General features: G+C 39.2%; 1 protein-coding gene across 2 annotated transcripts; it reads left to right on the top strand.

Annotated features, from left to right (window-relative positions):
* Positions 1–308: 308 nt before the first annotated feature.
* LOC113301432 (probable LRR receptor-like serine/threonine-protein kinase At4g30520) lies at positions 309–5245 on the top strand. Of its 2 annotated transcripts, XM_026550210.1 has the most exons (11): positions 309–673; positions 804–936; positions 1033–1104; positions 1200–1343; positions 1437–1508; positions 1595–1654; positions 1737–1837; positions 1922–2056; positions 2135–2479; positions 3251–3630; positions 4569–5245. In XM_026550210.1, exons 1-11 carry the CDS (start codon positions 580–582, stop codon positions 4992–4994), a joined length of 1962 nt encoding a protein of 653 aa, XP_026405995.1. In that variant the 5' UTR covers positions 309–579; the 3' UTR covers positions 4995–5245. The 2 variants fall into 2 exon arrangements, with proteins under 2 accessions (XP_026405995.1, XP_026405994.1); XM_026550209.1 differs by having other exon boundaries at positions 1737–2056.
* The last annotated feature ends 14740 nt before the right edge of the window (positions 5246–19985 follow it).

The following is a 19985-nucleotide window of genomic DNA, read 5'->3' as shown; positions in this document are numbered from 1 at the left end:
AATTTGGGTTTGGTCGCCCACTGTGTACGCTCTTAGACCACGAATGTAACCGTTAGGAGTCGAGCTGCTTTCTCGTCCTGGGATTGAGAATGGCTCGTAAAAGAATACATGAAAAGCAAATCAACGGCACCAATTTCAACTGTAAATGGGACCTCCCCCGCCCAAAGGGAAAGTGCAAAGAATCTAAGATAACTAAGAGGATATACTAGTTTTCTTTTACATCCTCACGTTTTAGAAAATTGAATAAAAAGACCTTCCTTTATTTTATTCTTTATAATTATGCCTCTGATAACCATACTTGTGCTTTTCTTGACTGTTCAGTGTTCAGTCTTCTCTCGGTCTTCACTCTTTAGCTGTAGAACCCTAGAAAGAACATCTCTCTCTCACTGTGTACTACTATCAGTCCCTCTCAATTTCTGTGCTCCCCACTCTGACAATTCGTATCATCCAATTTGATCTTCTCTCCCTTTCTCTACCTAAACCCTCTCTCTCTCTCTGAACCCAGAACACTAGTGGTTGTATAGTAGTGATTCTAAAAAAAATATTCATCAATCTTCTTCATCTTCTTGTGCATCTCTAATGGCATTCCGTCACTATTTCTTACTTACTCTTTCCTTGATTTTTATCCATTTCTCATCATTTTCTGTCTCTTATGAACCTCGTAACCAAGAAGGTAAAGATGCCATGTACTTATGGATTTTTACTGTATATATGTAGATTCTTTCATTATTAATACAGACATTTTTTTCTTTTTGGAATCTTACTTATGTTTGTTTCTTTTGTTTGTTGCATTTATTATCTAGTGGAAGCTTTGATGAGCATAAGAAGAACTTTAAATGATCCACACGGAGTTCTTAATAACTGGGATGAAGATTCTGTTGATCCTTGTGGTTGGTCTATGATCACTTGTTCTCCTGATAATCTTGTCATTGGACTGTAAGTCTCTTTCACTCTTAAGACCTTTTGGAATGTCTCTAAAAATATGATGATTATCAGGGACAGGGTTTTTAACGGGGTTTTATTTTGTTGCAGAGGAGCTCCTAGTCAGAATTTATCAGGAACTTTATCAGAGAGAATTGGGAATCTTACAAATCTAAGACAAGTGTGAGGATAAACATACAAAATCTCGGCGCAACATTTTGATTATAGAATTTTGATTTTAGAACTTAACTTTTATGGATTTGATTTTTTAAATGCAGGTTATTACAAAACAATAACATTTCTGGAAGAATCCCATTAGAACTTGGGTTACTGTCAAAACTTCAAACGTTGGATCTTTCCAATAACTTGTTTTCTAGTGTTGTTCCTGTTACACTCGGTCAGCTTAACTCACTTCAATACCTGTAAGGCTGTAATCTCTTTTTTAATATGAGGATTGTTTTGCTCTAATTCTTGTTTTGTTATGTTTGTAACTTAAAAATAATTCGTGTTATCAGGAGACTAAACAACAACAGCTTATCTGGAGCCTTTCCTGTGTCTTTAGCAAAAATCCCTCAACTTGCTTTCTTGTGAGTTTGTCTAGCTCTCACTAGTATACAATTTGTCGAGATTACTTCCAAAATGTAATTAAATGGGTTTTTAACTCTAAAACCAGGGACTTGTCATTTAACAATCTCAGTGGACCCGTTCCTAAATTTCCAGTCAGAACATTCAAGTAAGTTTTTCTTTTCTTTGATGAATGAACGATAGTATCTCGATTGAAACATGCTTGATTTTTCTCTTTCTTTTTTCTGTAGCATTGTTGGAAATCCATTGATTTGTGGAAGTACAACAAGTGATGAAGGTTGTTCTGGGACAAGCCCTGTTACTCTGTCATTTTCTCTGGATTCATCACAGAGTATTACTCTTACTTACTTACTTTCTCTCTCTCTCTCTCTGTCTCTCACATACAGATTATTAACTGGCTTCCATTATTTTTCAGGGAAATCCAAAACTAAAAAAGTAGCTCTCATCGTCGGGGTTAGTCTTAGTTCATTAATCCTTCTTCTACTGGCAATTGGACTAGTTTTCTGGTTGAGAAAATTCCAAAAGAACAGAACAATCCAGAACATCAATGGTTAGTAAAATTGAATCAAAATCATTCATCCGAATTCTCCCACTAGATTTCTTACGGAGGTTTCATTATTTTTTGCAGATAAACAAGAAGAAGGGTTGATAAATTTAGGAAACTTGAGACAATTTACATTGAGAGAATTACAATTAGCAACAGAGAATTTCAACACAAAGAATATATTAGGACAAGGTGGATTTGGGAATGTGTACAGAGGAAGATTATCTGATGGAACAATTGTTGCAGTAAAAAGATTGAAAGATATAAATGGTTCAACCGGTGAAATGCAATTCAAAACAGAAGTTGAGATGATTAGTTTAGCTGTTCATCGTAACCTACTAAGATTATTAGGGTTCTGTTCAACAGCAAATGAGAGACTTCTCATTTATCCATACATGTCTAATGGAAGTGTTGCATCAAGATTAAGAGGTACGTTAGTCATTGTTTTATCTATTGTACGCCTTCTGCGCCACATCACGCGCGGCCTGACTTTTATTTTCACCATCCTTTCTGTGCTTCTCTTTTGCTTTTGCGTGTGTAATAACGATAATACACGCCGGATATTAGTATGTTATCGTACTTCTGTGTTGTTCTGATGTATCACTGTTTTAATGTGACTTCCACTTCTGTGTTTGTTCCGTTACCTTTATGTGGACCCCAGTTCAGATGCCTGTGGGACCCATCGGCTCATACATCCCAAACTCACTTAATATGATTGATGATCATCATGGAAAGTTGTTTGATCAGTTAGTACATCAAAACACAGCAATAATGCGGTGTAGCCTAGAGTTTTGTTTTGTTGTGATGTACCGTGTTCTGATTTAGTTTGCGTGTGTAATTTGGGAAATGATATGACAGGATGAATTCTTGATATGACCAGCATGCAATCATGATGTTTTTCCTCCTTTGATGCATTTAATACATTGTCTTGTCTGGTCTTTGAAGAAACGGTGACTGGGTATTTGCACCCCCCTCCCCCCACCTAATTATTAGGCTCTTTTTGCTCCATTACTGTGGATGTAATGTGCCCTAGTCTCTAGGATTATGAGCCAGTCCTGCCCGTAGGTGGTTAGAATTGTAGAACAAGAGTAATAAATAAATAAGATTTGGTTAAGAAATTTGTAGTATTAATTATTTTTTTTTAGCATGATGCTTTAAATTCTAATAATTTTTTTTATTGACTGTTACTTGAATGATCAGTGAAACCAACACTTGATTGGAACACGAGGAAGAGAATTGCACTTGGAGCTGGAAGAGGTTTAATGTATCTTCATGAACAATGTGATCCAAAGATAATTCATCGGGATGTCAAAGCAGCAAATGTACTTCTGGACGACTATTGTGAAGCCATAGTTGGTGATTTTGGTCTTGCTAAGCTGCTTGACCATGCTGATTCTCATGTTACAACTGCTGTTCGTGGTACCGTCGGGCATATTGCTCCAGAGTACCTGTCAACAGGACAATCCTCTGAGAAGACGGATGTTTTTGGGTTTGGAATATTGTTGTTGGAGTTGATTACCGGAACAAAAGCACTTGACTTTGGGAAATCGGTTAACCAAAAAGGGGCTGTCATTGAATGGGTAAGCCTGTTTTTATCTTCTGTGTTTGTAGTTATGAATATGCATTTGGAATCAATAGCTTAATCTGCTGGGATGTCTGTTTAAGTATGTGTGGAATTCACTTCAGCATGATAAATAGAGTCAATCTGCTTTGTTGGTTTTAGCACCATTTGCGTGGCATCCAAATTAGCAAATAGTTGCCTTCATGTTCTTATGCTGTGTTTTGCATATGCAAGTCAATCCGGTAATATCCGTAGCATGTGTAGATCTACCTATACCCAGGTGTTATAGTAAGGCTTTGCACACCGTCGATCACTGAGATAGGTAGAAACCGTAGTCTGGTACTGTTTGAATCATTATATCACGTATGCGACAATCTAATATATATTGCCTGATCTTGCTTTGTGATTCTTTAGGTTTCTACACCTTCTGCTTTCATTCTGAGTGTTATTTGATTTTATTGTGATTAATACATACTTATGTTTTATCATTTGAATGAATGTACTCGTAAGACACCTGAATTGCACCCAGCTTTCTTGTTACACCATGTTTGTTTACTCCTGACTCATCTGAGTCGTCTGGATCTGAATCATCTGGATCTGAGTGAAATCACCTGACTCATCTGGATCTGAGTCGATATGTTTGTTTTGAGTCAGATCTGACTCATCTGACTCGGAAATAAGTGAGTCAGTGGTTTGGTCCCATGAGTCAGGGGTATTTTGTTACCTGACTCAAATGAGTCCGAGTCAGGGGTTATGCCTGAGTCAGAGGTCGAGTCAGATCTGACTCAAAATGGAAAACAAACGATCTGACTGCTGACTCGGTCCGAGTCGGGGGTTGACTCAGATTCAGACGCCGAGTCAGCTGCAAACAAACAAGTTCTAGTCATACACATAATTTGGTAAATAGTTTTGCTCACCATAATAGTCATAGATTGTTCATTTGGTGATCCACAACAGGTGAAGAAACTACAACATGACAAGAAAGTAGAAGTACTGGTGGACAAAGATCTTGAAATCAATTACGACCTAATCGAAGTGGGAGAAATGGTTCAAGTGGCTCTCCTTTGTATTCAGAACCTTCCAGCCCATCGACCTAAAATGTCGGAGGTAATTCGAATGCTTGAAGGTGATGGTCTAGCTGATAAATGGGAAGCCAACCAAAAACACCAAAGAAATCTTATTGATATCAAGAACAATAACAAAGAAGGCTATTATTCATCAACTGCCGATTGTAAGAAGCTCCGGTATGATTGTGATCAGGAGAGTGATGTACCCCGTGTTCATGATGATGATGATGATGGTAAGATGTGTCTAATGTTAATGGATGATGATGATAATCATTCTTTGGGTGCTCATGCTATGGTGCTTTCTGGTCCAAGATAAAGGAAATCATAATTGTCTCTCTTTTACTTTTTTTATTATTTATTTTTCGTGTTTTAACTTTCTTTTTCTTGTTTAAAGTTGAAAAGAAATTATTATCTGTAAAAGAAGAGGTCGTAAAAGAAAAGGTGATTCATAAAAGAAAAAGAGGAGAGGTTAAAGGGATACTTTAGAACATCTTCTTTCTTTTTCTTTTTTTTTTTCATTCTTGTTTCCGGTGTAAATATTAATATATGATGAGTCATGTTAACAAAGTATTCTGGTAGATCAACCGTAGTTAAAAATGTTGGCCACAATAAAAGGAATAGACTCTTCTTGGACAGGAGAGTGCCGGAGTATATATTATAGAGTAAATTATTTCTATTCTAGGTAAACTTCCACGAACAAAGGTCAAGGTCACAACGCAACAGCGGACTCGGTAGCTGAAGAAATAAGGATTAGAATTTAGAAGACTACAACACATATTGAGGCACTTGCAAAAAGAAAACATTAATTTTAATATTTTTCATAGAAATGAAATCCCTGAACTTATATACTTCATTGCTTAGTTGATGTATATCATCTTTTTCATCAAAAAATTAAAAAATGTCGGCCAAACTTTCCCTCTCTGTCATATGTCTCCCTTTCTAATCCCTAAAAACCTGTCATAAGATGGACTCTGATCTTAACAAATTTTGGTAGGTGAATCTCTGGTGATAGGAATATTCGTTTGATTGCTTGGGATAATATGTGTAAACCCATTTGAAGTGAACAATTTTGCTACGTTAGTAAGAAATGCTTAGAGACTTGCCGAGAATGTGAATACTTTGTTAGGTAGTGTGTTTAAAGCTAAATATTTTCCTAACTGTGAGTTCTTAAATGCTAAATGTCGAAAGATTGTTTCATAAGCCTGGAAGTGCATGTTTGTCGTAAAGGAAAAAAAAAAATTAAACCATTTGTTTCATGAATTGTGGGGATGGTAAATTTATTGATTTCTAGTGTGGTAATTGGGTACCTTCACAAGGTAAGGTTGTCCCCAGGCTTAACACAATCTCTGACTCTTCTTTGACTGTAACCGTTTTATTCACACGTACTCTAGATCTTGGGACATTGTAAAGTTGCAGCATCACTTTAATCAATCTTCTTGTCAAAATATTTCCTTAAACCCTTTGAGCCATGTGACAACTCATGATAGGAGGGCTTGGGATTTTGACTAAACATGGGAAATTCTCATCTAAACCAACTTTTTTGTATTTTAGAGGTCCCGGAGTGCATGAGGATAACCTATTGGAATCGTATTTGGTCCCTAAAAGTCCTTGTTGGAGTCCAAATTTTTGTATGGAAGTGTGCTCGCAATGCTTTTCCTGTTAGAAGTTGTAGATGGTGGATTTTCGACAAGGGTTAAAATCGTAAAACCATAATTATACATGCTCCTGATCCGGCAATCAGATGAGTATAGATGCTCATGTCTCTCATTGAAGCATGAAAGCTCGTGCCATAAAATCTCTGACTGAGAATGCTGTCTCTCTGAGTATATGAAGATGTGTAGTCTCTCAGCTGAGGCAATGACACATCTCATGAATACTGAGCAATTTCAGTAATTGTTTCTATATAGAATCGAAAGATTGGACGGCTCCTAGACAGCATGCCTGCTAGTATAGAGCAATAACGTCTACAGGATGCAACAAGGTTTTCCCTGACTATATAAGAGAAATATGGCGTTTCAACAAGCTCATATCTCTCAATTCTCAGATAATTAATGCATCGAGGCAGCATGCCTGCTAGTATAGAGCCATCAATTAATTATCTTTAATCGTTAACTGAATATTCAACAATATTCTACGATTTTTCGTAATATTTCGTCACTTCAATTTGTGGTTCTTCCCAGCAGAATTCCACGGGTTAGTGACAAATATTCAACGTACGGGCATCTGAGCAACTCTCGAGTACGCCCCGACCAAAATGGTGCAAGTGTACTAAGCAATAATACATAAACGAGCACCTGAATGCACAAACGAGCATTCCCAAACACGAAGGAACGATGAACCTATGCAAAATAGGAAGAAAATAATAAATAATAAAATATTAATCGAGGCGATGTGTGACTGGGCCCACCTGCCGGCCGGTCGTGCCGTGGCCAATCCCACGCCTAATTTTATATTTTATCATATTTTTATTATTTTCCCTGATCTCATGAAAATCCCTTCATTTGAGCAAATCTCCTTCGTCTCAAGGAAACTCCCCAGTCTCATGGTGTTTCCTCGTATCAAAGAAATAATAATAAATTAGGAATGATGTCGTGGGACCGGGCTCACTAGCCGGCCGGCCATGCCCTAGCCGTGGCCGGTCCCACACCTCATGATTCCTTATTATTTTATTATTATTTCCCTCATCCCATGAAAACTCCTTGAATTCTCAAGTCATGGAAATCATGTAAAATTAGGGAAACTCGTGGGACCGGGCCCTAACCGGCCGGTCATGCCCTAGCCGGTCCCACAAGCCCCTTATTTTATTATTATTATTTTCTATGTTTCGCTCATCTCATGGAAACTCCCTGATTTCAACAAATTCCTTGGTTTCAACAAACCTCTTGATTTTATGATATTTCCCTAAAATCATGAAAAATATTATAAAATTGGGAAAAGTGCCTTGGGACTGGCTCTTTGGCCAGCCGGCCATGCCTTGGCCATAACCGGTCCCACACTTCATGATTCCCTATTTTATTATTATTATTTCCATAATCTCATGGAAATTCCTTAACTTCATGAAATTCCTCAGTTTCATGATATTTCCCTCACATCAGAGAAAATACATAAAATTACAGAAAATTGGGAAAGGTGTTGCGTGACCGAGCTTGCTAGCTGAATCCTTCATATTTTCATCATCAAATGAAGATTCCCCAGTTTCAGCAAAACCCTGAATCCTTCATATTTTCTCAAAATGTTGCTCAAACGCGCATCAGAAAATATCGAAACTCTCAAGACTGAGACACGGACATTATGGTGACACGGGCGTGTCTCCTTGACCGGCCAAGGCTGGCCCTGAGGCTTGCAAAGAGCCGGTCCCACGTGTTTTAACAATTTTGACCTGATTTGCTCAATTGCTTGGGTCCAAACTCTTCTCAAACAACTTGGAGTTTGCTCAAACGACCATCAGCTGGTCCCATGATCACCAAGGGCAGGTCTCATGCCCCCTTGGTCGGTCCCTCATCTCTCCATAATAAGGTTTTACTACCTGACGCTCACACGAGCACTATTTTAATAAATGATTAAACCAGCATTTAATCATCTTTTCACCAACTAGTCTTCAAGAGACTTTGGTATTTTGCTCACTTGAGCATCTGGGAGCTACACGGTCGATTCATCATCCCATATAGCCGGTCCCTCCTTCATATCATGAACGGTTTTCAATAAATCATCAATTCAACAATTGATCAAAATTAGGGTTTCAAATCCAGATCTCTGCAAAAAAACATAATTCTGAGCAGATTCAAACATTAACAATTTTACGTTGATCCCGTGGTCAACATTTCAATAATTAAGCTCGGCTCAGATGCCAGCATCTTAAATCATCATTTGCTCAGACGAGCAACATTTGCTCAGACGAGCAACATCTGCTCACACCAAAGAATATTGGTTCAATTATTAATATTCAATAATTCATAAAATAAGTAACATTCGCTCAAATGGACAATATTTGTTCACGCTGAAGAATGTTGGTTCAACTATCAATATTCAATAAGTCATCAGATGAGCAACATTTGCTCATATGAGCAATATTTGCTTAAACTAGCAATATTTGCTCAGACTAGCAATATTTGCTCAGACTAGGGAATATTGGTTCAACTATCAATATTCAACGATTCAGCAGCGCAGTTCGCTCAGGTTATCAACATTTATCCGAAAATGATATTTTCTGTCTCAGTAGACATGTTCGATTCATGAGTCTCGGAACATTTGCAAATTATGTTCAACTCAACAATACAAGGACTCATAGTCCCATAAAGTCAGCAACTGACTAACTAAATACACGTCTGTCTTGCAGACTCCACATTCATGAGATATCAATCGTGTCACATGGGGGGATATTAACTAGGGTTTTGGTCTGGCGGTCTACGACACATGTGTTCATATACACGATGAGAATGTGAGCAAGTCGTGCAATCAGTTGGAGGAATTAGCAAAGTAGTGGGTGTAAAGTTAACCAAGTCTCTGCACGATGAGCAATTGTTTTCAACACGATTTTCCACTTCCCCACTCTTTGACTCCAGAAACCGTCACACTTCATGGGATCATGGTGTTTTCAATTCAGAAATATAAAAGGCCTCTGAATCATGATTGAAACAGAAGAAGAATTTCTCGACAAGTTCATACAGACCATCTTTCGTCTACACGAACTCATCGTCTGAGCAATCACTCTCAAATGAGGAAATTCAATCATTCAGAACCTAATTACACATAATACACAACACACCTACAATCTCGATCACCATTGATCTCACACATTTCTCAGCTTTCCTCCTACAGATCAACCCATCCTCTCTTGTGACCGAATTGACTCTGCAACGACCATTGTCTTGGTTTAGGTCGGAGTCCTACAGATTGATCTCTCGAACTTAAAGCACTCTCTTCTTGCAGTGCATCTGTGTGATGTTGAGCATTTTCTCGGTTCAAGTAGCCTCCACACGGTCATCTCCTCAATTCTGTAAACACCAGCAAATCGTTTTCCCCCATCTACAGATAGGCGACCAGAGTGGGAGATCATTCTCTCGGTTGCAATCTCAGTATTCAAAAAGATGGCTGGTCTTAGGTCTGGGTTAGTTACAGGTTCCAACACAAACGACGCTAGCACTAGCAACAATAACAATGAGGATATCCCGGAAACCATTCCGGCCTCTAACACTGACGGTGATGTTATTCCTTCTCACGCTAACATGGAAGGTCACTCCATATTCGGCCGACACCCTGAGGAAGTCAGGGGGAATCCACCACCTACCATGGCTGATCTCATCAAGGTGCAAGAGATTCTTACAAAGAATCAAACTGACATGGCTGCAACACAGAAGGAGTTATTCAATTATCTCAAGACTCTCACTGACAAGATGTCAGAAAAGACTCAAGGAAAAGGAAAAGAAAAGGAAACATCCTCAGTTGTTGATCCTGAAGTAGTTCCAATTCATACAGTAGATGACAACAAAGTCCGCAAAGCTGCAGACGATCCATCAGCAAAGGAACCATCAAATTTCATTACTCGGGAAGATTTGGAACTCCTCTTGGAGAACCATGGAAAAGACAATACGTCACATATCCATCTTCACCAACCTCCATACCCTGCTTCTACGGAAAGGATTCCTCTTCCAAAAGGTTATACCTCGCCAGCCTTCACTTTATATGACAGAACAGGAAATGCTCGAAGCATGTTTCTCGGTTCCTGGAAGCCTTGGGAGAACATGAGCATAACCATGTTATTCGCCTCAAAGAATTTTCAAAATCCTTGAAAGGCAGGGCGTACACCTGGTAAAACAACATCGCACCAGGAACTATCAACAATTGGGGAGAAATGATTAATGCTTTCTACAGAAAGTACTTATTTGTGTTAGAGAAATTTACTCTCTATGATCTTGGAAGAATGTTTCAGAGGAACAATGAACATCCCAATGACTACGTGAAAAGATTCAGAGTCCAGACCCTGGACTGTCATGATCCAAACGTCACGGAGCAATAACTTGTAGACTTATGTATCAGCGGCATGATCCCGGTCTATAGAGCTTTGTTGGAAAATCTTCGTTTCCATACCTTCTCAGAGCTTCATGAAGCGGCAAAGATATTGGCAACTACTGCACCCATTTTATTGAAAAGAATAAAATCTATAAAGGCTAAAGAACCGCGAGACGCTCGAGGTAGCAGACGTATGATCAACAAGCAGTACAGCCTCCAGCCTTCCACAAACGCCGTCGCAGAAGGGAGAAAACGAAAAGCCGAACCACCACGCAAGCATACCTCAGCTCATTCAAAAGCACAAAGGAAGGATAAGCAAGATGCACAAGCCCCTGACCAGCGCACAGTGGCTCCTGACCAAGACGCACCTAACTTTCCCTATTCCATTGAAGAGGTGATCGAACTCCTGGATGCTTAGATCCAAGATGGTTCTATCAAGTTGCCATATGTTAAGAAATAACCAACTAAAGAAGGCATGGAAAGTCCTTGTTACTGCCGCTTCCACAGGTTCGTCAATCATCCCACAAGTGACTGAAGAGTCTTAAAGCGCATATTCAAAGAAAAGGTTGAATCGGGAGAGCTTAATTTGGGGACTGAAGGAGTACACAGAGATCCTCTCCCAGTCAGGACTTTCTCCATCTCTGAATAACCAGTCAAAGAAGCAGTTCAGTCGTTGATCGAACATGTCTACGAATTGCTCTATCTGTCGTAGGCGCAGAGGGGAGACATGTTCATGGATATGAACCACATAGTGTCTGGGAAACGTCTACCAATTCCAGAAGTACCTCCTGAACCTCCTGCCACTGACAAGGAAATGTATGACTAGGGACTGCTCACCATAATGCATATTAAAGGAAACGAATTCAAGAGAACATTTGTTGATGTTGGCACTGCCATCAACATCATTCCTTTGAAAACTCTCAGAGCCGCTGGCATTACTCGATAATAAGCTACACATGTTCCCATGTCAATCAGAGATCACGAAGGGACACTCAGAGATGCATACGGCCACATCACTCTCAAGGTCAGAGAAAATTCGGTCTGCACTGAGGCCAAGTTTTATATAATCCGGGAAGATCCCGGATATGACATGATTCTTGGACGACCTTGGATTCACACCTGAAAAGTGACTCTAATGCCTTTGATTGAAGAAAGCTCCGACTCGGAAGAAATGGAAGATACTCCATCATTCGATCATCTGGAGGAAGTTAAAGCCTTGGTGGAATTAGCACAGAAACCTAGAGAAACATCATATTGGCGTAGCATTCAATCTTCATAAAACCATTTGAAACACTGGAGTCTATAACCAAGGAATCCAGGTTAGATTACAAAGAATCCAAGAGTAGACTACCTACGTGAAGTTGTTCACCTTGTGCCATATTAATAGCAAAAGGGATTACAAATGGTTTTAGCAAAGTTCCGATGTCTTCGAACACGTCCCTGGACATACATAAACACAAGAAAGCGATAATAGATAACATACCATCAAGATCGTCAAGAGGAATATCTCGTGGCCACCAGTGTGTTAACCAGTGGGCATAACAACCTTTGCCAGACGCCTTATTAATTCTCTCCATCTCGGCTGTCAAGATATTGGAAACTGCTGTCTCCACTTTTGAAAGCTCTCTAGAGAAGTTACCTGTTATGGGGAGATGTAACAAAGCAACTACATCCTCCAAGGTAATAATAAACTCTCCCCATCTACATATGAAGGTGTGAGTTGGAATGCACCAGCGAGCAAGTAGAGCTACAATACCTCGCGCGTCATGAAAAATGAACAAATCTCCAGACACTTGGATAGCTCTGGTCACCTGCGCTCTATCCAACATGCCTCTAACACGAGTAAAACCCAGCATGTGTCTCGCCCATCCAGAGAATTTTTTTAAAGGCTGTCGAGAAAGCTTGAATTCTATAATCGACCCGAGGAAAAGTCCTCGTTCAATACAAAATCGAATGGCTGCTCGATGATTCACCAGTTTCTTCTGAACAACCTCTCTAGGATTTATCAAAATGCAAAATGCTGGAGATTGAAGACGTTTTTCAGTTCCCTGTTGAAGAGAGAAAAATGCATCATCTATGTTTGGAACGTTTTTGATCCCATGAGTTTCTTCTTCTTCTTCACCAGCATAAGTCTCATCCATACATGTATCCTATCTGGAGGATAATTTTCCGGGGAGTCAGACATCCTTGCGAAGTAGCTGTAATGTGCACAAAGCATTCTACTTCAGTGTATCATCATACAAGGTGCAAACTTCGACAATATGATGGACTTATATAATCTGACAACAAAATACTTATGCAGACATCTATAAAAATGGTAATTCTTAACTCTTACCTCTTTAAAATTTCACTAACACAGTAACTGTGATATAAGAGTTAACACTCCAAATTAGTCCGTTCTTTGAAACCTGCAATAACGAACAAAGCATTATTATTTGAAAATCGGAACTGATTTTTCATAAAATCATGAACATAATTTTCATAGTATAAACATCCACAACTGGACTATGAAACTTATACCAAGACAATATTTCATCATAAATAATTTGTCTAATTTCGAGGGTTACTCAAAACCCATGTTTTGATTTTACAAAATAATAATTAACGTGAATAACTTACGTAAATTTTCAATTTTTTTTTATCTAACGTGAGCAAACTCACGTAAATAAATATATGGCATTATATTTTATATAATATGTCACGGTTTCATAAAAAAAATATCTTTTCCTTCGTATGATCATTTTTCTTTGAAACGATGGTTTATCTCGGTTTTGTAAAGAATTCACACCTTTCAAATAAAGTTTTGGTTCCCATGAAAGATCATAAAAAAAATGTTATCGCTGGACACATGTCTATTTCAAAAGAAAAATCTCTCTCAAGATTAGGAATTATTGCTAGTTTCTTAAACTAACGATCGAACGAACATACGTTTTCTAAAAAACAAGGGTTTTCAACAAAACTCACACTTATATACACATGTATAAAATTTTGACATGATCAAAGCATGAGCAACTCATGAAATCAGCAAAAAAAATTTTTACCTGGTCGGTGCCGGCCGGAGTATGGCTGGTCAGTGGTCGGATGGCGCCGACGATCGGCAAAATTCCGGCGATCTCTCTACTGCTTCCTTCTAAGCTCGGACGTGAGGGTGATGAAAATAGGAGGGTGGTGGTCGGTCGTGAGGAGAGAAATAAAAAAAAAGGGATTAATCCCTTTTATATCAAATTTTATATCCAAAACCTAATTTCACAAGGATTTCCTTATTTGGGTCCGGCCCGTGAATCCTAAACCGACCAAGGTTCCACCACAAAATCAGCGGTTCTACACCAATTTATGCTCGTTGGGTGACGCTCTATTATTATACTGGGGTTTTCATTCAAACCATGGTTTGCTCATTCAGTCAAAATCCGGTAACGTATTATCTTATGACTAAGTTCAATTACTTATTTTATCTGTAACTGGAAAATCACCATTCAGTGCTGACTGAGGAACATGATTGTCCCTCACTAAGCAGGGGACTTAATGTAGATGGTGGATTTTCGACAAGGGTTAAAATTGTGAAACCATAATTATACATGCTCCTGATCCGACAATTAGATGAGTATTGAGGCTCATGTCTCTCATTGAAGCATGAAAGCTCATGCCATAAAATCTCTGACTGAGAATGCTGTCTCTCAGAGTATATGAAGATGTGTAGTCTCTCATCTGAGTCAACGGCACATCTCATGAATACTGAGCAATTTAAGTAATTGTTTCTATATAGAATCGAAAGATTGGACGTCTCCTAGACAACATGCCTGCTAGTATAGAGCAATAACGTCTTCAGGATGCAACAAGGTTTTCCCTGATTATTTAAGAGAAATATGAGGTTTCAACAAGCTCATATCTCTCAGTTCTCAGATAATTAATGCTTGTAGACAGCATGCCTGCTAGCATAGAGCCATCAATTAATTATCTCTAATCGTTAACTGAATATTCAACAATATTCTACGATTTTTCGTAATATTTCGTCACTTCAATTTGTGGTTCTTCCCAGCAGAATTCTACGGGTTAGTGATAAATATTCAACGTACGGGCATCTGATCAGCTCTCGAGTAAACCCCGACCAAAATGGTGCAAGTGTACACAACAATAATGCACAAACGAGCACCTGAATGCACAAACGAGCATTCTAAAACACGAAGGAACGATGAACCTATGCAAAATAGGAAGAAAATAATAAATAATAAAATATCAATCGAGGCGCTGGGTGACTGGGCCCACCGGCCGGCAGGTCTTGTCGTGGCCAGTCCCACACCTAATTTTATATTTTATCATATTTTTATTATTTTCCCTGATCTCATAAAAATCCCTTCATTTGAGCAAATCTCCTTCCTCTCAAGGAAACTCCCCAGTCTCATGGTGTTTCCTCGTATCAAAGAAATAATAACGAATTAGGAAGGGTGTCGTGGGACCGGGCTCACTGGCCGTGGCCGGCCCCACACCTCATGACTCCTTATTATTTTATTATTATTTCCCTCATCCCATGAAAATTGCTTGAATTCATGAAATTTCCCTCAAGTCATGTAAATCATGTAAAATTAGGGAAACTCGTGGTACCGGGCCCTAGCCGGCCGGTCATGCCCTAGCCGGTCCCACAAGCCCCTTATTTTATTATTATTATTTTTATGTTTCGCTCATCTCATGGAAAATCCCTGATTTCAACAATTCCTTGGTTTCAACAAACCTCTTGAGTTTATGATATTTCCCTAAAATCATGAAAAATATTATAAAATTGGGAAAAGTGCCTTGGGACAGGCTCTTTGGCCGGCTGGCCATGCCTTGGCCATAGCCGGTCCCACACTTCATGACTCCCTATTTTTTTATTATTATTTTCATAATCTCATGGAAATTCCTTAACTTCATGAAATTCCTCAGTTTCATGATATTTCCCTCACATTAGGGAAAATACATAAAATTGGGAAAGGTGTTGCGGGACCGAGCTTGCTAGATGGACGGTCATGCCCTAGACGTGGCCGGTCCCACACCTTGCAATTCCTTATTTTATTAATTATTTTTTCATCATCTCATGAAGATTCCCTAGTTTCAGCAAAACCCTAAATCCTTCATATTTTCTCAAAATGTTGCTCAAACGCGCATCAGAAAATATCGAAACTTTCAGGACTGAGACATGGACATTATGGTGACACAGGCATGTCTCCTTGACCGACCAAGGCTGGCCCTTAGGCTTTCAAAGAGCCGGTCCCACATGTTTTAACAAATTTTACCTGATTTGCTCAATTGCTCATATTGGGTCCAAACTCTTTTCAAACAACTTGGAGTTTGCTCAAACGACCATCAGCTGGTCCCATGATCACCAAGGGCCGGTCTCATGCCCCCTTGGTCGGTCCCCCATCTCTCCATAATCAGGTTTTACTACCTGAAGCTCACACGAGCACTATTTTAATAAATGATTAAACCAACATTTAATCATCTTTTCACCAACTGGTCTTCAGGAAACTTTGGTATTTTGCTCACTTGAGCATCTAGGAGATACATGATCGATTCATCATCCCATGTAGTCGGTCCCTCCTTCATATCATGAACGGTTTTCAATAAATCATCATTTAATCATCAATTCAGCAATTGATCAAAATTAGGGTTTCGAATCCAGAGCTCTGCAAAAAACATAATTCCGAGCAGATTCAAACATTAACAATTTTACGTTGATCCCATGGTCAACATTTTAATAATTATGTTCGGCTCAGATGCCAATATCTTTAATAAATATTTGCTCAGACGAGCAACGTTTGTTCAAATGAGCAACATCTGCTCACACCAAAGAATATTGGTCCAATTATTAATATTCAACAATTCATCATATGAGTAACATTCGCTCAAATTGACAATATTTTATCATGCTGAAGAATGTTGGTTCAACTATCAATATTCAATAATTCATCAGATGAGCAACATTTGCTCAGATGAGCAATATTTTCTTAGACTAGCAATATTTGCTCAGACTAAGGAATATTGGTTCAACTATCAATATTCAACGATTCAGCAGCCCAGTTCGCTCAGGTTATCAACATTTATTCGACAATGATATTTTCTTTCTCAGCATACATGTTCGATTCATGAGTCTCGGAATATTTGCAAATTATGTTCCTCAACAATACAAGGACTCGTAGTCCCATAAAGTCAGCAACTGACTAACTAAATACACGTCTGTCTTGCAGACTCCACATTCATGAGATATCAATCGTGTCACATGGGGGGATATTAACTAGGATTTTGGTCTGGCGGTCTACGGCACGTGTGTTCATACACACGATGAGAATGTGAGAAAGTCGTGCAATCAGTTGGAGGAGTTAGCAAAGTAGTGGGTGGAAAGTTAACCAAGTCTCCGCACGATGAGCAACTGGTTTCAACATAATTTTCCACTTCCCCACTATTTGACTCCAACAACTGACACACTTCATGGGATCATGGTGTTTTCAATTCAGCAATATAAAAGGCCTCTGAATCATGATTGAAACAGAAGAAGAATTTCTCGGCAAGTTCATACAGACCATCTTTCGTCTACACGAACTCATCGTCTGAGCAATCACTCTCAACTGAGTAGATTGAATCATTCAGAACCTTCTTACGCATAATACACAACACACCTACAATCTCGATCACCATTGATCTCACACATTTCTCAGCTTCCCTCCTACAGATCAGCCCATCCTCTCTTGTGACCGAATTGACTCTGGAACGACCATTGTCTTGGTTTAGGCCGAAGTATTATAGATTGATCTCTCGAAATTAAAGCACTCCCTTCTTGCAGTGCATCTGTGTGAGGTTGATCATTTGCTCGGTTCAAGGAGTCTCCACACGGTCATCTCCCCAATTCCGTAAAAACCAGCAAATCGTTTTTCCCCATCTACAAAAGTGTTCTTGCACAACGAATGCATATTGAGTCAAGTTTGTGACCTCTATGTTTTGATGCAGAAGAGTTAATATGCATTCTCTGGTTACTTGTCTTGTTGCAATCCGTGTGTGGTTAGTTTCTAGCTTGCACATTAGATCTGATTTTTTTAGGAACTTTAATCTTCATGACTGGTTATGGTTCTGGTTCGCTATAAGCCCCTACTCTTAAAATAATGATAGTGAAAGCGCTCCTTTAACTGCTAACATTATGTGGTGTATATGGCCTAGTATGAACCTTGTCTTATTTGATCAAAAGCAAGAATTACCGGAAACTATGCACGGAAGAGCTATAACCATGAGATATACCCTTGTGTTGTTGCTATTTCCCCAAATAGATGTCTTTTGCCTGTTTCGGTTCCTTTTGCCTACCCATTGGTCACCTCCCCCTATACGCAGGACTTCCACTACCATTGATGCATGGTGGGATTTTAATTCTCTTAATGGTGGTACAAGATTTTAATTTTTAAGCAGAAGAAAGAAAAGTGTTTGCCATCTGGTCTTGTTTAAGAAAGGCAATAGACATGGAGGTTACTCACTTGGTGATACAAAGTGATGCAAAAGATATGATGAATCGTCTTCAGAATTAAAATTTTGAAGGAACTTCAGTACAGATGCAAGATTAAAAGATATTAAGGATAATTCATCTCTTTATTGTAACTTTATATTTCTTCCTAAATCATGTAATGTAGGTGTTTATGCGTGGCTAAATGGGGCTAAGAAACAAAACAACACTATGTTTTGGAAAACCCCGCCTAAATGGATTTCAGATATATTTGGCGGCGTTCACTAATCTTTAATATATTTCAGTTGTTTGCTTGGATTATAGTAGTCTCTTGATTTCATCGTTTTTATCTAGTAGATATCATGGTGTTTCATTCTTGCTTTTAATGAAGTTCATCAGATTTTGTGAGTCTGAGGTCTATGCATACTTTTGTCCATTGCCTAGTTGTTGTTGTTCGGAGCGCCACTAGCATTACCCAGGTTTCCACTAGTTACATCATTATTATCCCTAGAGATTGTGCCTTTGATACAATCATATCGGTTGATGAATCTATGCAAATGAAACCGCCACTTGCGTGGCCCGGGTTTCCCCTTGCTGCTTCAATATTGTTTATTTTTATCTAATTTGCATGTGGTGGTGTCCCAGTGAAAATGACCCTTTTGTTCCCTTTGTTCGGGTTGGGTGGTTTTGGGCGTGAGCTAATCGCACCGTTTAGACCGTGAGTGCTGCAGACATTAGATGTCCCGCCGACGTGGCCAGTCCGCCTAAGCGCCCTTGTTACCAAGGGGAACACTCTTCACTCGAACCTTCTCGATGCCGATAGTTCGGCTTTACGTCACGTTTTCAATCTCCGCACTAATCCACTTCCCCGGTGACACCCCTGCCAAGTACATCCCGCCCTACCGTAGCTGTCCAGTTCGGAGCAGCCGCCCAGGCTTGATTCATCGAACTGCTGATCCGACCCGGCCACCAACGGTGATCGACCAGTCGTATTTCGATTTTTGGGGACTAGCTGATCCGCCAGCAGGGAATTGACCGCCCTTGCTTGCAAAATCTTCCCCGGTGTCCATCCAACTGAAATGACTCTTGTGCTGTGATGGATGAATGCCTGCCTTTCTAATGAGGCCATATCAGATAGATGTGGGGCAATACTGAATTTTTCCAAGTGTATACTTGCTCGAATTTACATTCATGTTGTATTCGTTGGTATCAATGGTTTTCTTTTGTATATAAATTTGTTCCGTTGTAGCTATAAAAATCACAATAGAAAACGAAAAGAAGTAGTGATCGTAGCGGGTAGGGTGGTGTTTAGGAGTTGATGGATTTTATTGAGTGTTGGGTCTCTGGCATGATGCCGGTAAAGATGATTCCAAATTGACATTGCCCAATGAAAATTTAGAAGAATGTGATCAGCCGTCTCCGTTTGTAAAATATATCAAGGACAAATATTTGAAGGAATTAGATTGTGTTAGAGCACTGCTCGGTCGAATTCGCATGCGTTGCTATCTCAAGCATGTTTGTCAACGTTAGTGATCAAAACTATAAGTCTTGATTTCTAGTCTATTTTTAGCTAAGTCTCGGGCTAGGATAAAAAGTGTAGTTGAGCTCAAGAACTCCATGGAGATCATCATACAAGACGAAGAACTACTCAAGGAACTGATGGAACTTCATCGACTAAAAGGTATGTGGAGACTTGAACTTATCTATCACTCAAAAGTCTATCTACTCTATCTCCTATCTTGAGACAAAAGTTGTTTTACTATATAGACTTTGATTATACACATTTGCTATTTCGAGCCGAGTTTATCTCGCTTATCTATTTCTCGAAATATGTGTTGGTAA

This window comes from Papaver somniferum, chromosome 8 (assembly GCF_003573695.1).
Source record: "Papaver somniferum cultivar HN1 chromosome 8, ASM357369v1, whole genome shotgun sequence".
In the NCBI taxonomy this organism is placed as follows: domain Eukaryota; kingdom Viridiplantae; phylum Streptophyta; class Magnoliopsida; order Ranunculales; family Papaveraceae; genus Papaver; species Papaver somniferum.
The sequence above is the reverse complement of the archived record's forward strand: the minus strand, read 5'-3'. Positions and strand labels throughout refer to the sequence as shown.

Coding starts and splice junctions, on each gene's coding strand:
- LOC113301432 (XM_026550209.1), top strand. CDS start 580: ATGGCATTCCGTCACTATTTCTTACTTACTCTTTCCTTGATTTTTATC. Junction 1,509..1,594: donor ATCCCTCAACTTGCTTTCTT/GTGAGTTTGTCT, acceptor CTCTAAAACCAG/GGACTTGTCATTTAACAATC. Junction 2,480..3,250: donor TGTTGCATCAAGATTAAGAG/GTACGTTAGTCA, acceptor TTGAATGATCAG/TGAAACCAACACTTGATTGG.